This window comes from Olea europaea, unplaced genomic scaffold, assembly GCF_002742605.1.
Source record: "Olea europaea var. sylvestris unplaced genomic scaffold, O_europaea_v1 scaffold153, whole genome shotgun sequence".
NCBI classification, from domain to species: domain Eukaryota; kingdom Viridiplantae; phylum Streptophyta; class Magnoliopsida; order Lamiales; family Oleaceae; genus Olea; species Olea europaea.
This window is the reverse complement of record NW_019232889.1, coordinates 72,895-89,147: the sequence shown is the minus strand read 5'-3', so window position 1 is coordinate 89,147 and position 16,253 is coordinate 72,895. Positions and strand designations below refer to the sequence as shown.

Here is a 16,253-nt window from a genome sequence, read left to right as displayed (position 1 = left end):
GCGTGACACACACTCGAACATACAAACACTTCATTTAGCACCCATTCATGCAACATTAAACGTGTAGTGCCTAGGCTATCATGCAAAATATGATCGATGACCTACGAAACAAACTAAACTCAAACAAATTCCTAAACTAATGCAATGCAATAAAATAAATTTAAGGATACAGTGGGTTGCCTCCCACTCAGAGCTAGGTTATAGTCGATAGCTCGACTTCACCGTATTGCATTATTCTGGCGATCCAAGATGGACGGTAGACTTGTCCTTTGAGAAATCACCACCCCAATAGTGCTTCAAACGCTGTCCATTAACTTTGAATGTCCCCTTGCTGTCGTGAGTGATCTCAACCGCTCCATGTGGAAACACTTGTGTAATGGTATATGGACCAGACCATCTCGATCTCAATTTTCCTAGAAACAGTTTAAGCCTGGAGTTGTAGAGTAGCACTTTTTGCCCCACCTTAAAGTCACGCCTCTGGATATGCATGTCATGCCATTTCTTGGTGTGCTCTTTGTAGATCTTTGAGTTCTCGTAGGCTTCCATTCTGAGCTCATCCAGTTCATTCAGTTGTAACAGCCATTTTTCACCAGCAGCTTTCAAATCCAAGTTCAACTTCTTCATTGCCCAGTAGACATGATGTTCGATCTCAAGAGGTAGGTGACATGCTTTCCCAAAAACCAGTCGATATGGTGACATTCTTATAGGGGTCTTGAATGCAGTCCTGTAGGCCCACAAGGCATCATCCAGTTTCTTTGACCAATACTTTCGTGATGAGTTGACTGTGACTTCGAGTATTCGCTTCAATTGCCTATTGGATACTTTGACCTGTCCGCTGGTTTGGGGATGGTATGTGCTGGCTATACGGTGCTTAAAGCCATATTTCGCAAACAACTGCTCGAACTGACAATTGTAGAAATGTGTGCCCCCATCACTGATTATGGCTCTTGGTGTTCCAAATCGGGTAAAAATGTTCTTCTTTAAAAACTCAATCACCACTTTCCCATCATTAGTAGGTAGTGCAACAGCCTCGACCCACTTCGATACATAAGCCACAGCCACTAATATGTATTGATTTGAAAAAGATGGTGGAAATGGTCCCATGAAGTCGATCCCCCAGACGTCGAATAATTCCACCTCTAAGATACTATTCAAAGGCATCTCATTTCTTCTAGATATGTTACCTGTGCGCATACATCGGTCACACCTTTTCACAAATTCAAAAGCATCTTTAAAGAGTGTAGGCCAGTAAAAACCTGATTGAAGAATCTTCGTAGCTGTTTTTGAAGCACCAAAATGCCCTGCATATATAGATGAGTGACAGTTTTCTAATATCAAAGGCACCTCTTCTTCTGGTACACAGCGATGAACAATTTGATCAGCCCCCTGCCTGTAGAGAATGGGATCTTCCCAAAAATAATACTTCAATTCAGTGAAGAATTTCTTCTTCTGGTGACTTGAATAATCTGGCGGTATGATAGACCTGGCTAAATAGTTAACTATATCTGCATACCAGGGTATTTCCATCACACCAAAAATCTGTTCGTCTGGGAAGATTTCGTTTATTTGCACTGTCTCTGTCCGTTCTGTGTCCTCAAGCCGAGATAGGTGGTCCGCCACCACGTTTTCACTGCCTTTCTTATCCTTAATTTTCAAGTCAAACTCTTGAAGTAGTAATATCCAACGAATGAGACGTGGCTTAGCATCCTTCTTTTCCATTAAGTACCTGATAGTGGCATGATCTGTGTAGACTATGACCTTCGACCCCACAAGGTATGATCGAAATTTGTCAAATGCATAGACTACAACAAGAAGCTCTTTCTCTGTAGTGGCATAATTTAACTAAGCATCGTTCAAAGTCTTACTTGCATAGTAGATCACGTGAAATACCTTATTCCTTCGTTGACCCAACACGGCTCCCACTGTATAATCACTGGCGTCACACATTAATTCAAATGGCAGATTCCAATCCGGTGTGATAATTATAGGTGCTGAAGTCAACTTCCCTTTCAAAGTGTTAAAGGCTTGCAGACACTCATCAGTAAACTCAAATGTGGATTCCTTCATCAATAAACAGCACAGAGGTTTGGTAATTTTTGAGAAATCCTTGATGAATCTTCTATAGAACTCTGCATGACCAAGAAAACTACGAACACCTTTTACTGATGTAGGTGGAGGTAGTTTCTCGATTACTTGAATCTTTGCTCTATCCACTTCAATGCCCTTCACCGAGATTCGATGCCCTAGTACGATGCCTTCTTGTACCATAAAGTGACATTTCTCCCAATTCAACACCAAGTTGGTCTTCGTACACCATTGTAGCACAAGACTTAGATGCTCCAAGCACTCATCAAATGAAGATCCAAACACAGAGAAGTCATCCATGAATACCTCGATGAATTTCTCAATCCTGTCTGAGAAAATAGCCATCATGCAGCGCTGAAAGGTAGAGGGAGCGTTGCATAATCCAAATGGCATCCTTTTGTATGCAAAGGTGCCATAGGGGCAAGTGAAAGTGATCTTCTCCTGATCATCTGGTGCCACTGGAATCTGATTATACCCGGAGTACCCATTTAGGAAACAGTAATGTGAATGTCCCGCTAATCTCTCCAACATCTGATCAATGAACGGTAATGGAAAGTGATCCTTTCGAGTAGCTGTGTTAAGTTTACGGTAGTCAATGCAAACTCTCCATCCAGTCACTGTCTGTGTAGGAATCAACTCATTTTTCTCATTTTCTATCACCGTGATTCCTCCTTTCTTGGGGACAACTTGCACCGCACTGATCCATGCACTATCTGATATTGGATAAATAATGCCTGCATCGAGCAACTTTAATACCTCAGCTCTAACCACTTCCTTCATGTGTGGATTCAATCTCCGCTGCCCATCAATGCTTGGTTTGAATTTTTCCTCCATGAGTATCTTATGCATGCATATAGACGGGCTGATCCCTTTGATATCTGCGATTGACCATCCAATGGCTGTTTTATTATCCCTTAGCACTCGAAGTAATTTCTCTTCCTCTACCTCACTGACAGTGCTTGATATAATAACCAGTAGTGTAGAAGATTCCCCCAGGTACGCATATCGAAGATGTGGTGGCAGTTGTTTGAGTTCCAATTTGGGAGGTTTCACAATAGATGGCACTGATTTTGCAGTCCTAGTTCCCAGCTCTTCATAGCAGCGTCTGCGCATATATGGCTGTTTACTCTCCAAAAATCGAGCACATGTCTCAATCTCACTTGAATCAGAATGGGTGGATTGTGAATGTGCAATGCATGCCTCGTATGCATCGGAAGGATGATGTAGCCGAAATGTGTCTTGAAATATTCGATCGACTACATCGATCTGGAAACAACTATCTGACTCAGTAGGGAATTTCATTGCTTTGAACACGTTGAATGAGATTTGCTCGTCACCAAGCCTCAATATCAGCTGCCCCTTCTAAACATCTACAATCGCTCTCCCAGTGGCTAAGAAAGGTCGCCCTAAAATGAGTGGAACATCCTTATCTTCTTCCATGTCCAAGATAAGAAAATCGGCTAGAAATATGAACTTCTCCACTTTTACCAGCACGTCTTCAATGATTCTTCTTAGATGTGTAAGGGATCTATCTGCTAACTGCAATGTCACTGTTGTGGCTTTTGCTTCTCCCAAGCCGAGTTTCCTGAAAATAGAAAGAGGCATTAGATTAATACTTGCACCCAAATCACACAAAGCTTTATCAAAATGATAGTCTCCAATAGTGCAAGGTACAGTAAAACTCCCTGGATCTTTCAGTTTTGGAGGTAGCTTTCTCTGGATTCTGGTGCTGTATTCCTCAGTCAACATTATTGTTTCGTGTTCTTCTATCTTTCGCTTGTTGGAGAGGATATCCTTCAGGAATTTTGCATAGCTCGGCATCTGGACAAGTGCTTCAGCAAATGGGATGTTGATGTGCAGTTTCTTGAAGACTTCAAGGAACTTACTGTATTGCTGATCCATTTTATGCTTTCTCACCCTTTGTGGAAACGGAATAGGAGGCTCATGAGGGTTAACAGGATTAGTATTTTTACCCTATGATGTCTTGGAATTCCTCTTAACCTCATCTCCGGTTGCATTGTCAATTTGCTCCACAATTTCTTCCTCCAAGGTTGGCGTTGATTCCTTGTTGGCTCCCAAACTTTTTACATGTGGTTCCGCCAGTTGTACTCCACTCCTGGTTGTTATAGCCTTTGCATGTTCCTTAGTGTTAATTTCAGTATTGCTGGGTAGGCTTCCCGGTGCTCTACCCGTCATGGAAATTGCCATCTGTCCAACTTGTGTCTCTAAGTTCTTGATCGCTGCACTTTGATCTTGAAGCGTTGTTTCCGTCCTTCGCATAAATTGGTTATTGGCTTCCATGTACTGATTGGTTTGTGCCATAAATTTCTCGAACATATCCTCTAATGGTAGCTTTTTAGCGTATTAACTTCCATGTACTGATTGGTTCATTTTTGGTGAATTGCTAGTCTAAATTGATTAGAATCGAGCCAATGAAAAGTGGCTTTTGATTTCATGATAACTTTGAGTTTGTTCATTTTTGGCGAATTGCATGTCTAATTCGATTGTAATCGAGCCAAAGAAAAGTGGTTTTTCGTTTCATGATAACTTTGGGTTTGTTCATTTTTTGGCGAATTGCTAGTCTAAATAGATTTGAATCGAGCTAATGAAAAGTTGATTTTGATTTCGTGATAACTTCGGGTTTGTTTGTTTTTGACGAATTTCTATCTAATTTGATTGGAATCGAGCCAAAGAAAAGTGGATTTTCATTTCATGATAACTTCGTGTTTGTTCGTTTTCGGAGAATTGCTAGTCCAATTCTATTGGAATTAAGCCAATGAACAGTGGCCTTCGATTTCATGATAACTTTGGGTTTGTTCGATTTTGGCGAATTGCTAGTCTTAATCGATTGGAATCGAGCCAATGAAAAGTGCCTTTTGATTTCATGATATCTTCGGGTTTGTTCGTTTTTAGTGAATTGCTAGTCTAATTCGATTGGAATCGAGTCAATGAAAAGTGGTTTTTCATTTCATGATAACGTCGGGTTTGTTCGTTTTTGGCGAATTGCTAGTGCAATTCGATAGGAATCGAGCCAATGAAAAGTGGCTATTGATTTCATGATAACTTCGGGCTTATTCGTTTTTGGCGAATGCTAGTCCAATTCGATTGGAATCAAGCCAATGAAAACTGGCTTTTGATTTCATGATAACTTCAGGTTTGTTCATTTTTGGCTAATTGCTAGTCTATTTCGATTGGAATCGAGCCAAAGAAAAGTGATTTTTCATTTCATGATAACTTCGGGTTTGTTCGTTTTTGGCGAATTGCTAGTCTAAATTGATTGGAATCGAGCCAATGAAAAGTTGTTCTTCATTTCATGATAACTTCGGGTTTGTTCATTTTTGGCAAATTGCTAATTAAATCGATTGGAATCGAGCAAGTGAAAAGTGGCTTTTGATTTCATGATAACTTCGGTTTGTTCGTTTTTGGCGGATTGCGATCTAATTCGATTGGAATTGAGCCAACGAAACGTGGCTTTTGAATTCACGATAACTTCGGGTTTGTTCGTTTTTGATGAATTTCTAGTCTAAATAGATTGGAATCGTGCAAGTGAAAAGTGGCCTTTGATTTCATGATAACTTCGGTTTATTCGTTTTTGGCGAATTATTATCTAATTCGATTGGAATCAAGCCCATGAAAAGTGACTTTTGATTTCATGATAACTTTAGGTTTGTTCATTTTTGGCGAATTGCTAGTCTACTTCGATTGGAATCGAGCCAAAGAAAAGTGGTTTTTCATTTCGTGATAACTTCGGGTTTGTTCATTTTTGGCGAATTGCTAATCTAAATCGATTGGAATCGAGCCAATGAAAAGTGGTTCTTCATTTCATGATAACTTTGGGTTTGTTCATTTTTGGCGAATTGCTAGTCCAATTCGATTGGAGTCGAGCCAATGAAAAGTGGCTTTGATTTCATGATAACTTTGGGTTAGTTCAGTTTTAGCAAACTGCTAGTCTAATAAGATTGGAATCGAGCCAAAGAACGGTGGTTTTCCATTTTATGATAACTTCGGGTTTGTTCCATTTTGGCGAATTGCTAGTCTAAATCGATTGGAATTGAGCTAATGAAAAGTTGATTCTGATTTCATGATAACTTCGGGTTTGTTCATTTTTGGCGAATCGCTAGTCTAATTCGATTGGAATCGAGCCAATGAAAAGTGGTTTTCCATTTCATGATAACTTTGGGTTTGTTCATTTCTGGCGAATTGCTAGTCCAATTCGATTGGTATCGAACTAATGAAAAGTGGCTTTTGATTTCAAGACAACTTCGTGTTTGTTCATTTTTGGAGAATTACTAGTCTAATTCGATTGGAATTGAGCCGAAGAAAAGTTGTTTTTCATTTCATGATAACTTCGGGTTTGTTCGTTTTTGGCGATTTGCTAGTCTAAGTCGATTGGAATCGAGCAAATGAAAAGTGGCTTTTGATTTCATGATAACTTTTGATTTGTTCATTTTTGGCGAATTGCTATCTAATTCGATTGGAATCGAGCCAAAGAAAAGAGGTTTTTCATTTCATGATAAGTTCGGGTTTGTTCGTTTTTGGCAAATTGTTAGTCTAATTCGATTGGAATCAAGCGAAAAAAAGTGGTTTTTCATTTCATGATAACTTCGGGTTTGTTCATTTTTGGCGAATTGCTAGTCTAATTCGATTGGAATCGAGCTAATGAAAAGTGGTTTTTGATTTCAGGATAACTTTAGGTTTGTTCATTTTTGGCGAATTGCTTGTCTATTTCGATTGGAATCGAGCCAAAGAAAAGTGATTTTTCATTTCTTGATAACTTCGGGTTTGTTAGTTTTTGGCGAATTGCTAGTCTAAATTGATTGGAATCGAGCCAATGAAAAGTTGTTCTTCATTTCATGATAACTTTGAGTTTGTTCATTTTTGGCAAATTGCTAATTAAATTAATTGGAATTGAGCAAGTGAAAAGTGGCTTTTGATTTCATGATGACTTCGGTTTGTTCGTTTTTGGCGAATTGCGATCTAATTTGATTGGAATTGAGCTAATGAACAGTCTCTTTTGAATTCATGATAACTTCGGGTTTGTTCATTTTTGACGAATTTCTAGGCTAAATAGATTGGAATCGTGCAAGTGAAAAGTGGCCTTTGATTTCATGATAACTTCGATTTATTCATTTTTGGCGAATTGTTATCGAATTCGATTGGAATCGAGTCAATGAAAAGTGGCTTTTGATTTCATGATAACCTTAGGTTTGTTCTTTTTGGCGAATTGCTAGTCCACTTCAATTGGAATCGAGCCAAAGAAAAGTGGTTTTTCATTTCGTGGTAACTTCGGGTTTGTTCATTTTTGGCGAATTGCTAGTCTAAATCGATTGGAATCGAGCCAATGAAAAGTGGTTCTTCATTTCATGATAACTTTGGGTTTGTTCATTTTTAGCTAATTGCTAGTCCAATTCGATTGGAGTCGAGCCAATGAAAAGTGGCTTTTGATTTCATGATAACTTTGGGTTAGTTCGTTTTTGGTAAACTGCTAGTCTAATTAGATTGGAATCGAACCAAAGAACAGTGGGTTTTCATTTCATGATAACTTTGGGTTTGTTCATTTTTGGCGAATTGCTAGTCTAAATCGATTAGAATCGGGCTAATGAAAAGCAGATTTTGATTTCATGATAAGTTCGAGTTTGTTCATTTTTGGTGAATTACTAGTCCAATTCGATTGGAATCGAGCAAATGAAAAGTGGGTTTTCAATTCATGATAACTTCGGGTTTGTTCATTTTTGGCGAATTGCTAGTCCAATTCGATTGGAATCCAGCCAATAAAAAGTGGCTTTTGATTTTATGATAATTTTGGGTTAGTTCGTTTTTGACGAATTGCTAGTCTAATTTAATTGGAATCGACCCAAAGAACAGTGGTTTTACATTTCATGATAACTTCGGGGTTGATCCTTTTTGGCGAATTGCTTGTCTAAATCGATTGGAATCGAGCTAATGAAAAGTTGATTTTGATTTCATGATAACTTCGGGTTTGTTCATTTTTGGCGAATTGCTAGTCTAATTCGATTGGAATCGAGTCAAAGAACAGTGGTTTTTCATTTCATGATAACTTCGGATTTGTTCATTTTTGGCGAATTGCAAGTCTAAATCAATTGGAATCTAGCCAATGAAAAGTTGATTTTGATTTCATGATAACTTCGGGTTTGTTCGTTTTTGGCGAATTGCTAGTCTAATTCGATTGGAATCGAGGCAAAGAAAAGTGGTTTTTCATTTCATGATAAGTTCTGGTTTGTTCATTTTTGTCAAATTTGTAGTCCAATTCGATTGGAATCGAGCCCATGAAATGTGGAGTTTGATTTCAGGATAACTTCGGGTTTGTTCGATTTTGGCAAATTGGTAGTCCAATTCGATTGGAATCGAGCTAAAGAAAAGTGGGTTTTCATTTCCTGATAACTTTGGGTTTGATCGTTTTTGGTGAATTGCTAGTGTTAATAGATTGGAATCGAGCCAATGAAAAGGGGCTTTTGATTTCAAGATAACTTCGGGTTTGTTTGTTTTTGGTGAATTGCTAGTCTAATTCGATTAAAATCGAGCTAAGAAAAAGTGGTTTTTCATTTCATGATAACTTCGGGTTTGTTCATTTTTAGCGAATTACTACACAAAATATATTGGAATAAAGCTAATGAAAAGGGGCTTTTGATTTCAAGACAACTTCGTTTTTGTTCATTTTTGGCGAATTACTAGTCTAATTCGATTGGAATCGAGCCAAAGAAAAGTTGTTTTTCATTTCATGATAACTTCGGGTTTGTTCGTTTTTGGCGATTTGCTAGTCTAAATCGATTGCAATCGAGCAAATGAAAAGTGACTTTTGATTTCATGATAACTTCGAGTTTCTTCATTTTTGACGAATTGCTATCTAATTCGATTGGAATCTAGCCAAAGAAAAGAGGTTTTTCATTTCATGATAAGTTCGGGTTTGTTCATTTTTGGCAAATTGCTAGTCTAATTCGATGGGAATCAAGCTAAAAAAAGTGGTTTTTCATTTCATGATAACTTCGGGTTTGTTCATTTTTGGCAAATTGCTAGTCTAATTCGATTGGAATCGAGCTAATGAAAAGTGGTTTTTGATTTCAGGATAACTTCGGGTTTGTTCATTTTTGGCAAATTGCTAGTCTAATTCGATTGGAATCGAGCTAATGAAAAGTGGTTTTTGATTTCAGGATAACTTCGGGTTTGTTTGTTTTTGGCGAATTGCTAGTCCAATTTGATCGAAATTGAGCCAATGAAAAGTCGCTTTTGATTTCATGATAACTTCGGTTTAGTTCATTTTTGACAAATTGCTAGTCTATTTCGATTGGTATCGAGCCAAAGAAAAGTGATTTTTCATTTCATGATAACTTTGGGTTTGTTCATTTTTGGAGAATTGCTAGTCTAAATTGATTGCAATCAAGCCAATGAAAAGTTATTCTTCATTTCATGATAGCTTCGGGTTTGTTCATTTTTGGCAAATTGCTAGTTAAATCGATTGGAATCGAGCAAGTGAAAAGTGGCTTTTGATTTCATGATAACTTCGGTTTGTTCATTTTTGGCGAATTACGATCTAATTTGATTGGAATCGAGCCAATGAAAAGTGGCTTTTGAATTCATGATAACTTCGGGTTTGTTCGTTTTTGACGAATTTCTAGTCTAAATAGATTGGAATCTTGCAAGCGAAAAGTGGCCGTTGATTTCATGATAACTTCGATTTATTCGTTTTTGGCAAATTGCTATCTAATTCGATTGGAATCGAGCCAATGAAAAGTGACTTTTGATTTCATGATAACTTTAGGTTTGTTCGTTTTTGGCGAATTGCTAGTCCACTTCGATTGGAATCGAGCCAAAGAAAAGTGGTTTTTCATTTCGTGATAACTTCGGGTTTGTTCGTTTTTGGCGAATTGCTAGTCCACTTCGATTGGAATCGAGCCAAAGAAAAGTGGTTTTTCATTTCGTGATAACTTCGGGTTTGTTCGTTTTTGGCGAATTGCTAGTCTAAATCGATTGGAATCGAGCCAATGAAAGGTTGTTCTTCATTTCATGATAGCTTCGGGTTTGTTCGTTTTTGGCAAATAGCTAGTTAAATCGATTGGAATTGAGCAAGTGAAAAGTGACTTTTGATTTCATGATAACTTCGGTTTGTTCATTTTTGGCGAATTGCGATCTAATTCGATTGGAATCGAGCCAATGAAAAGTGGCTTTTGAATTCATGATAACTTCGGGTTTGTTCATTTTTGGCGAATTGCGATCTAATTCGATTGGAATCGAGCCAATGAAAAGTGGCTTTTGAATTCATGATAACTTCGGGTTTGTTCATTTTTGACGAATTTCTAGCCTAAATAGATTGGAATCTTGCAAGCGAAAAGTGGCCGCTGATTTCATGATAACTTCGGTTTATTCATTTTTGGCGGATTGCTATCTAATTCGATTGGAATCGAGCCAATGAGAAGTGACTTTTGATTTCATGATAACTTTAGGTTTGTTCGTTTTTGGTGAATTGCTAGTCCACTTCGATTGGAATCGAGCCAAAGAAAAGTGGTTTTTCATTTCGTGATAACTTCGGGTTTGTTCGTTTTCGGTGAATTGCTAGTCTAAATCGATTGGAATCGAGCCAATGAAAAGTAGTTCTTCATTTCATGATAACTTTGGGTTTGTTCATTTTTAGCGAATTGCTAGTCCAATTCGATTGGAGTTGATGATAACTTCGAGTTTGTTCATTTTTGGCGAATCGCTAGTCTAATTCGATTAGAATCGAGCCAATGAAAAGTTGTTTTCCATTTCATGATAACTTTGGGTTTGTTCATTTTTGGCGGATTGCTAGTCCAATTCGATTGGAATCGAACCAATTAAAAGTGGCTTTTGATTTCATGTTAACTTTGGGTTAATTCATTTTTGGCGAATTGCTAGTCTAATTCGATTGGAATCGAGCTAAAGAACAGTGGTTTTTCATTTCATGGTAACTTCGGGTTTGTTCCTTTTTGGCGAAATGCTAGTCTAAGTCGATTTGAATCGAGCTAATGAAAAGTTGATTTTGATTTCATGATAACTTAAGGTTTGTTCATTTTTGGCAAATGCTAGTCTAATCCGATTGGAATCGAGTCAATGAAAAGTTATTTTTCATTTCATGATAACTTCGGGTTTGTTCGTTTCTGGCGAATTGCCAATGCAATTCGATTGGAATCGAGCCAATGAAAAGTGGCTTTAGATTTCATGATAACTTCAGGTTTGTTCGTTTTTGGTGAATCGCAAGTCTAAATTGATTGGAATCGAGCCAATGAAAACTGGCTTTTGATTTCATGATAACTTCAGGTTTGTTCATTTTTGGCGAATTGCAAGTCTAATTCGATTGGAATCGAGCCAAAGAAAAGTGGTTTTTCATTTAATGATAACTTTGGGTTTGTTCGTTTTTGCCGAATTGCTAGTCTAAATCGATTAGAATCGGGCTAATGAAAAGCAGATTTTGATTTCATGATAAGTTCGAGTTTGTTCGTTTTTGGCAAATTACGAGTCCAATTCGATTGGAATCGAGCAAATGAAAAGTGCTTTTTCGATTCATGATAACTTCGGGTTTGTTCGTTTTTGGCGAATTGCTAGTCTAATTAGATTGGAATCGAGCTAATGAAAAGCGATTTTTGATTTCAGGATAACTTCGGGTTTGTACATTTTTGGCGAATTGCTAGTCCAATTCGATTGAAATTGAGCCAATGAAAAGTAGCTTTTGATTTCATGATAACTTCGGTTTAGTTCGTTTTTGGCGAATTGCTAGTCTACTTCGATTGGTATCGAGCCAAAAAAAAGTGATTTTTCATTTCATGATAACTTCGGGTTTTATTCGTTTTTGGCGAATTGCTAGTCTAAATCGATTGGAATCGAGCTAATGAAAAGTTGTTCTTTATTTCATGATAGCTTCGGGTTTTTTCATTTTTGGCAAATTGCTAGTTAAATCGATTGGAATCGAGCAAGTGAAAAGTGGCTTTTGATTTCATGATAACTTCGGTTTGTTCGTTTTTGGCGAATTGTGATATAATTCGATTGGAATCGAGCCAATGAAAAGTGGCTTTTGAATTCATGATAACTTCGGGTTTGTTCGTTTTTGACGAATTTCTAGTCTAAATAGATTGGAATCGTGCAAGTGAAAAGTGGCCGTTGATTTCATGATAACTTCGGTTTATTCATTTTTGGCGAATTGCTCTCTAATTCGATTGGAATCGAGCCAATGAAAAGTGACTTTTGATTTCATGATAACTTTAGGTTTGTTCGTTTTTGGCGAATTGCTGGTCCACTTCGATTGGAATCGAGCCAAAGAAAAGTGATTTTTCATTTCATGATAACTTCGGGTTTGTTTATTTTTGGCGAATTGCTAGTCCAATTCGATTGGAGTCGAGCCAATGAAAAGTGGCTTTTGATTTCATGATAACTTTGGGTTAGTTCGTTTTTGGCAAACTGCTAGTCTAATTAGATTGGAATCGAGCCAAAGAACAGTGGCTTTTCATTTCATGATAACTTCGAGTTTGTTCCTTTTTGGTGAATTGCTAGTCTAAATCGATTGGAATCGAGGTAATGAAAAGTTGATTTTGATTTCATGAAAACTTCGGGTTTGTTCATTTTTGGCGAATCGCTAGTCTAATTCGATTGGAATCGAGCCAATGAAAAGTGATTTTCCATTTCATGATAACTTTGGGTTTGTTCATTTTTGGCGGATTGCTAGTCCATTTTGATTGGAATCGAACCCATGAAAAGTGGCTTTTGATTTCATGATAACTTTGGGTTAATTCGTTTTTGGCGAATTGCTAGTCTAATTCGATTGGAATCGAGCCAAAGAACAATGTTTTTTTCATTTCATGATAACTTCGGGTTTGTTCCTTTTTGGCGAAATGCTAGTCTAAATCGATTTGAATCGAGCTAATGAAAACTGGCTTTGATTTCATGATAACTTCAGGTTTGTTTGTTTTTGGCGAATTACTAGTCGAATTCGATTGGAATTGAGCCAAAGAAAAGTTGTTTTTCATTTCATGATAACTTCGGGTTTGTTCATTTTTGGCGAATTCCTAGTCTAAATCGATTGGAATCGAGCAAATGAAAAGTGGCTTGTGATTTCATGATAACTTCGGGTTTGTTCGTTTTTATCGAATTGCCATCTAATTTGATTGGAATCGAGCCAAAGAAAAGAGGTTTTTCATTTCATGATAAGTTCGGGTTTGTTCGTTTTTGGCGAGTTGCTAGTCTAATTCGACTGGAATCGAGCAAACGAAAAGTGGTTTTTAATTTCATAATAACTTCGGGTTTGTTCGTTTTTGGCGAGCTGCTAGTCTAATTTGATTGGAATCGAGCAAGCGAAAAGTGGTTTTTGATTTCAGGATAACTTCAGGTTTGTTAGTTTTTGGCGAATTGCTAGTCTAATTCAATTGGAATTGAGCCAAAGAAAAGTGGTTTTTCATTTCATGATAACTTCGGGTTTGCTTATTTTTGGCGAATTGCTAGTCTAAGTCGATTGGAATCGAGCCAATGAAAAGTGGTTCTTCATTTCATGATAACTTTGGGTTTGTTCATTTTTGGTGAGTTGCTAGTCTAAATCAATTGGAATCGAGCAAGTGAAATGTGGATTTTGATTTCATGGTAACTTCGATTTGTTCGTTTTTGGCGAATTACGATCTAATTGGATTGGAATCGAGCCAATGAAAAGTGGCTTTTGATTTAATGATAACTTCAATTTTTTTCGTTTTTGGCGAATTACGATCTAATTGGATAGGAATCAAGCCAATGAAAAGTGGCTTTTGATTTCATGATAACTTCGGGTTTGTTCATTTTTGGCGAATTACTAGTCTAAATCGATTGGAATCATGCAAGTGAAAAGTGGCTTTTGATTTTATGATAACTTCGATTTATTCGTTTTTGGCGAATTGCTATTTATTTCGATTGGAATCGAGTCAATGAAAAGTGGCTTTTGATTTCATGATAACTTCGAGTTCATTTTTGGCAATTACTTATCTAATTCGATTGGAATTGAGCTAGAGAAAAGTGGGTTTTCATTTCGTGATAACTCCGGGTTTGTTCATTTTTGGCGAATTGCTAGTCTAAATCGATTGGAATCGAGCTAATGAAAAGTTGATTTTGATTTCATGATAACTTTTGGTTTGCTCGTTTTTGGCGAATTGTTAGTCTAATTCAATTAGAATCGAGCCAATGAAAAGAGTTGTTTAATTTCATGATAACTTCGGGTTTGTTTGTTTTTGGCGAATCGCGTGTCTAATTCGATTGGAATCGAGCCAATGAAAAGTGGTTCTTCATTTCGTGATAACTTCAGGTTTGCTCATTTTTGGCGAATTGCTAGTCCAATTCGATTGGAATCAAGCCAATGAATAGTGCCTTTTGATTTCATGATAACTTTAGGTTTGTTCGTTTTTGGCGAATTGCTAGTCTAATTCGATTGGAATCGAGCCAAAGAAATGTTGTTTTTAATTTCATGGTATCTTCGGGTTTTTTCGTTTTTGGCGAATCGCTAGTCTTAATCGATTGGAATCGAGCCAATGAAAAGTGGCCTTTGATTTCATGATATCTTCGGGTTTATTCGTTTTGACGAATTGGAAGTCTAATTCGATTTGAATCCAGCTAATATAAAGTTTTTTTTTATTTCATGATAACATCGAATTTGTTCGATTTTGGCAAATTGCTAGTCTAATTTGACTGGAATTGAGCCAACGAAAAGTGATTTTTGATTTTATGATAACATCGGGTTTGTTCTTTTATTCGCGAATTGCTAGTCTAATTCGATTAGAATAGAGCTAATGAAAAGTGGTTTTTGTTTTCTTGAAAACTATAGGTTTGTTCGTTTTTGGAGAATTGCTAGTCTAACTCGCTTGGAATCGAGCCAATGAAAAGTGGTTTTTCATTTTGATGATAACTACGAGTTTTTTCATTTTTGGCGAATTGCTAGTCTAAATCGATTGGAATCGACCCAATGAAAAGTGGATTTTGATTTCATTATAACTTCGGGTTTGCTCGTTTTTGGCGAATTGCTAGTCTAATTCAATTGGAATGGAGCCAATAAAAAGTGGTTTTTTCATTTCATGATAACTTCAGGTTTGTTCGTTTTTGGCGAATTGCTAGTCTAATTTGATTGGAATCGAGCCGATGAAAAGGCGTTTTTCATTTCGTGATAACTTTCAATTTGTTCGTATTTGGCGAATTGCTAGTCCAATTCGATTGGAATCGAGCCAATGAAAAGTGGCTTTTGATTTCATGATAACTTCAGGTTTGTTCGTTTTTGGCGAATTGCTAGTCCAATTCGATTGGAATCGAGCCAATGAAAAGTGGCTTTTGATTTCATGATAACTTCGGGTATGTTCATTTTTGGCGAAGTGCTAGTCTAATTCGATTGGAATCGAGCCAAAGAAAAGTGCTTTTTCATTTCATGATAACTTCTAGTTTATTCGTTTTTGGCGAATTACTAGTGTAAATCGATTGAAATCGAGCCAATGAAAAGTGGCTTTTGATTTCGTGATAACTTTGGGCTTGTTCATTTTTGGCGAATTGCTAGTCTAATTCGATTGGAATTGAGCCAAGAAAAGTGGTTTTTCATTTCATGATAACTTTGGCTTGTTCATTTTTGACGAATTGCTAGTCTAATTCGATTGGAATCGAGCTAAAGAAAAATGGTTTTTCATTTCCTGATAACTTCGTGTTTGTTCATTTTTGGCGAAACACTAGTCTAATCGATTGGAATCGAGCTAATGAAAGGTTCTTTTAATATCAAGATATATTCGGGTTTGTTCGTTTTGGTGAATTGGTAGTCTAATTCGATTGGAATCGAGCTAGTGAAAAGTAGTTTTTCATTCCACGATAACTTCGGGTTTGTTCGTTTTTGGTGAATTGCTAGTCTAAATCGATTGGAATCGAGCCAACGAAAAGTGGTTTTTCATTTCATAATAACTTCAGGTTTGTTCATTTTTGGTGAACTGCTGTCTAATTCGATTGGAATCGAGCCAATAAAAAGGAGTTTTTCATTTCGTGATAACTTCGAGTTTGTTCATATTTGGCGAATTGCAAGTCTAATTCCTAGTCCAATTCGATTAGAATCGAGCCAATGAAAAGTGGCTTTTGATTTCATGATAACTTCGGGTTTTTTCATGTTTGGCCAATTGCTAGTCTAATTCGATTGGAATCGAGCAAAAGAAAAGTGGCTTTTC

The 16,253-nt window shown here is 37.1% G+C and overlaps 1 protein-coding gene across 1 annotated transcript; it reads right to left on the bottom strand.

Annotated features, from left to right (window-relative positions):
* Positions 1-2,097: 2,097 nt before the first annotated feature.
* LOC111376601 lies at positions 2,098-4,386 on the bottom strand (the record flags this gene model as incomplete). Its single annotated transcript, XM_022999564.1, has 6 exons — positions 4,087-4,386; positions 3,768-3,814; positions 3,574-3,670; positions 3,346-3,444; positions 3,031-3,213; positions 2,098-2,847 (listed from the first exon to the last, which is right to left on the bottom strand). Coding segments are annotated over exons 1-6 (1,476 nt in total), but the record flags the coding sequence as incomplete, so codon positions are not given.
* Positions 4,387-16,253: the final 11,867 nt, after the last annotated feature.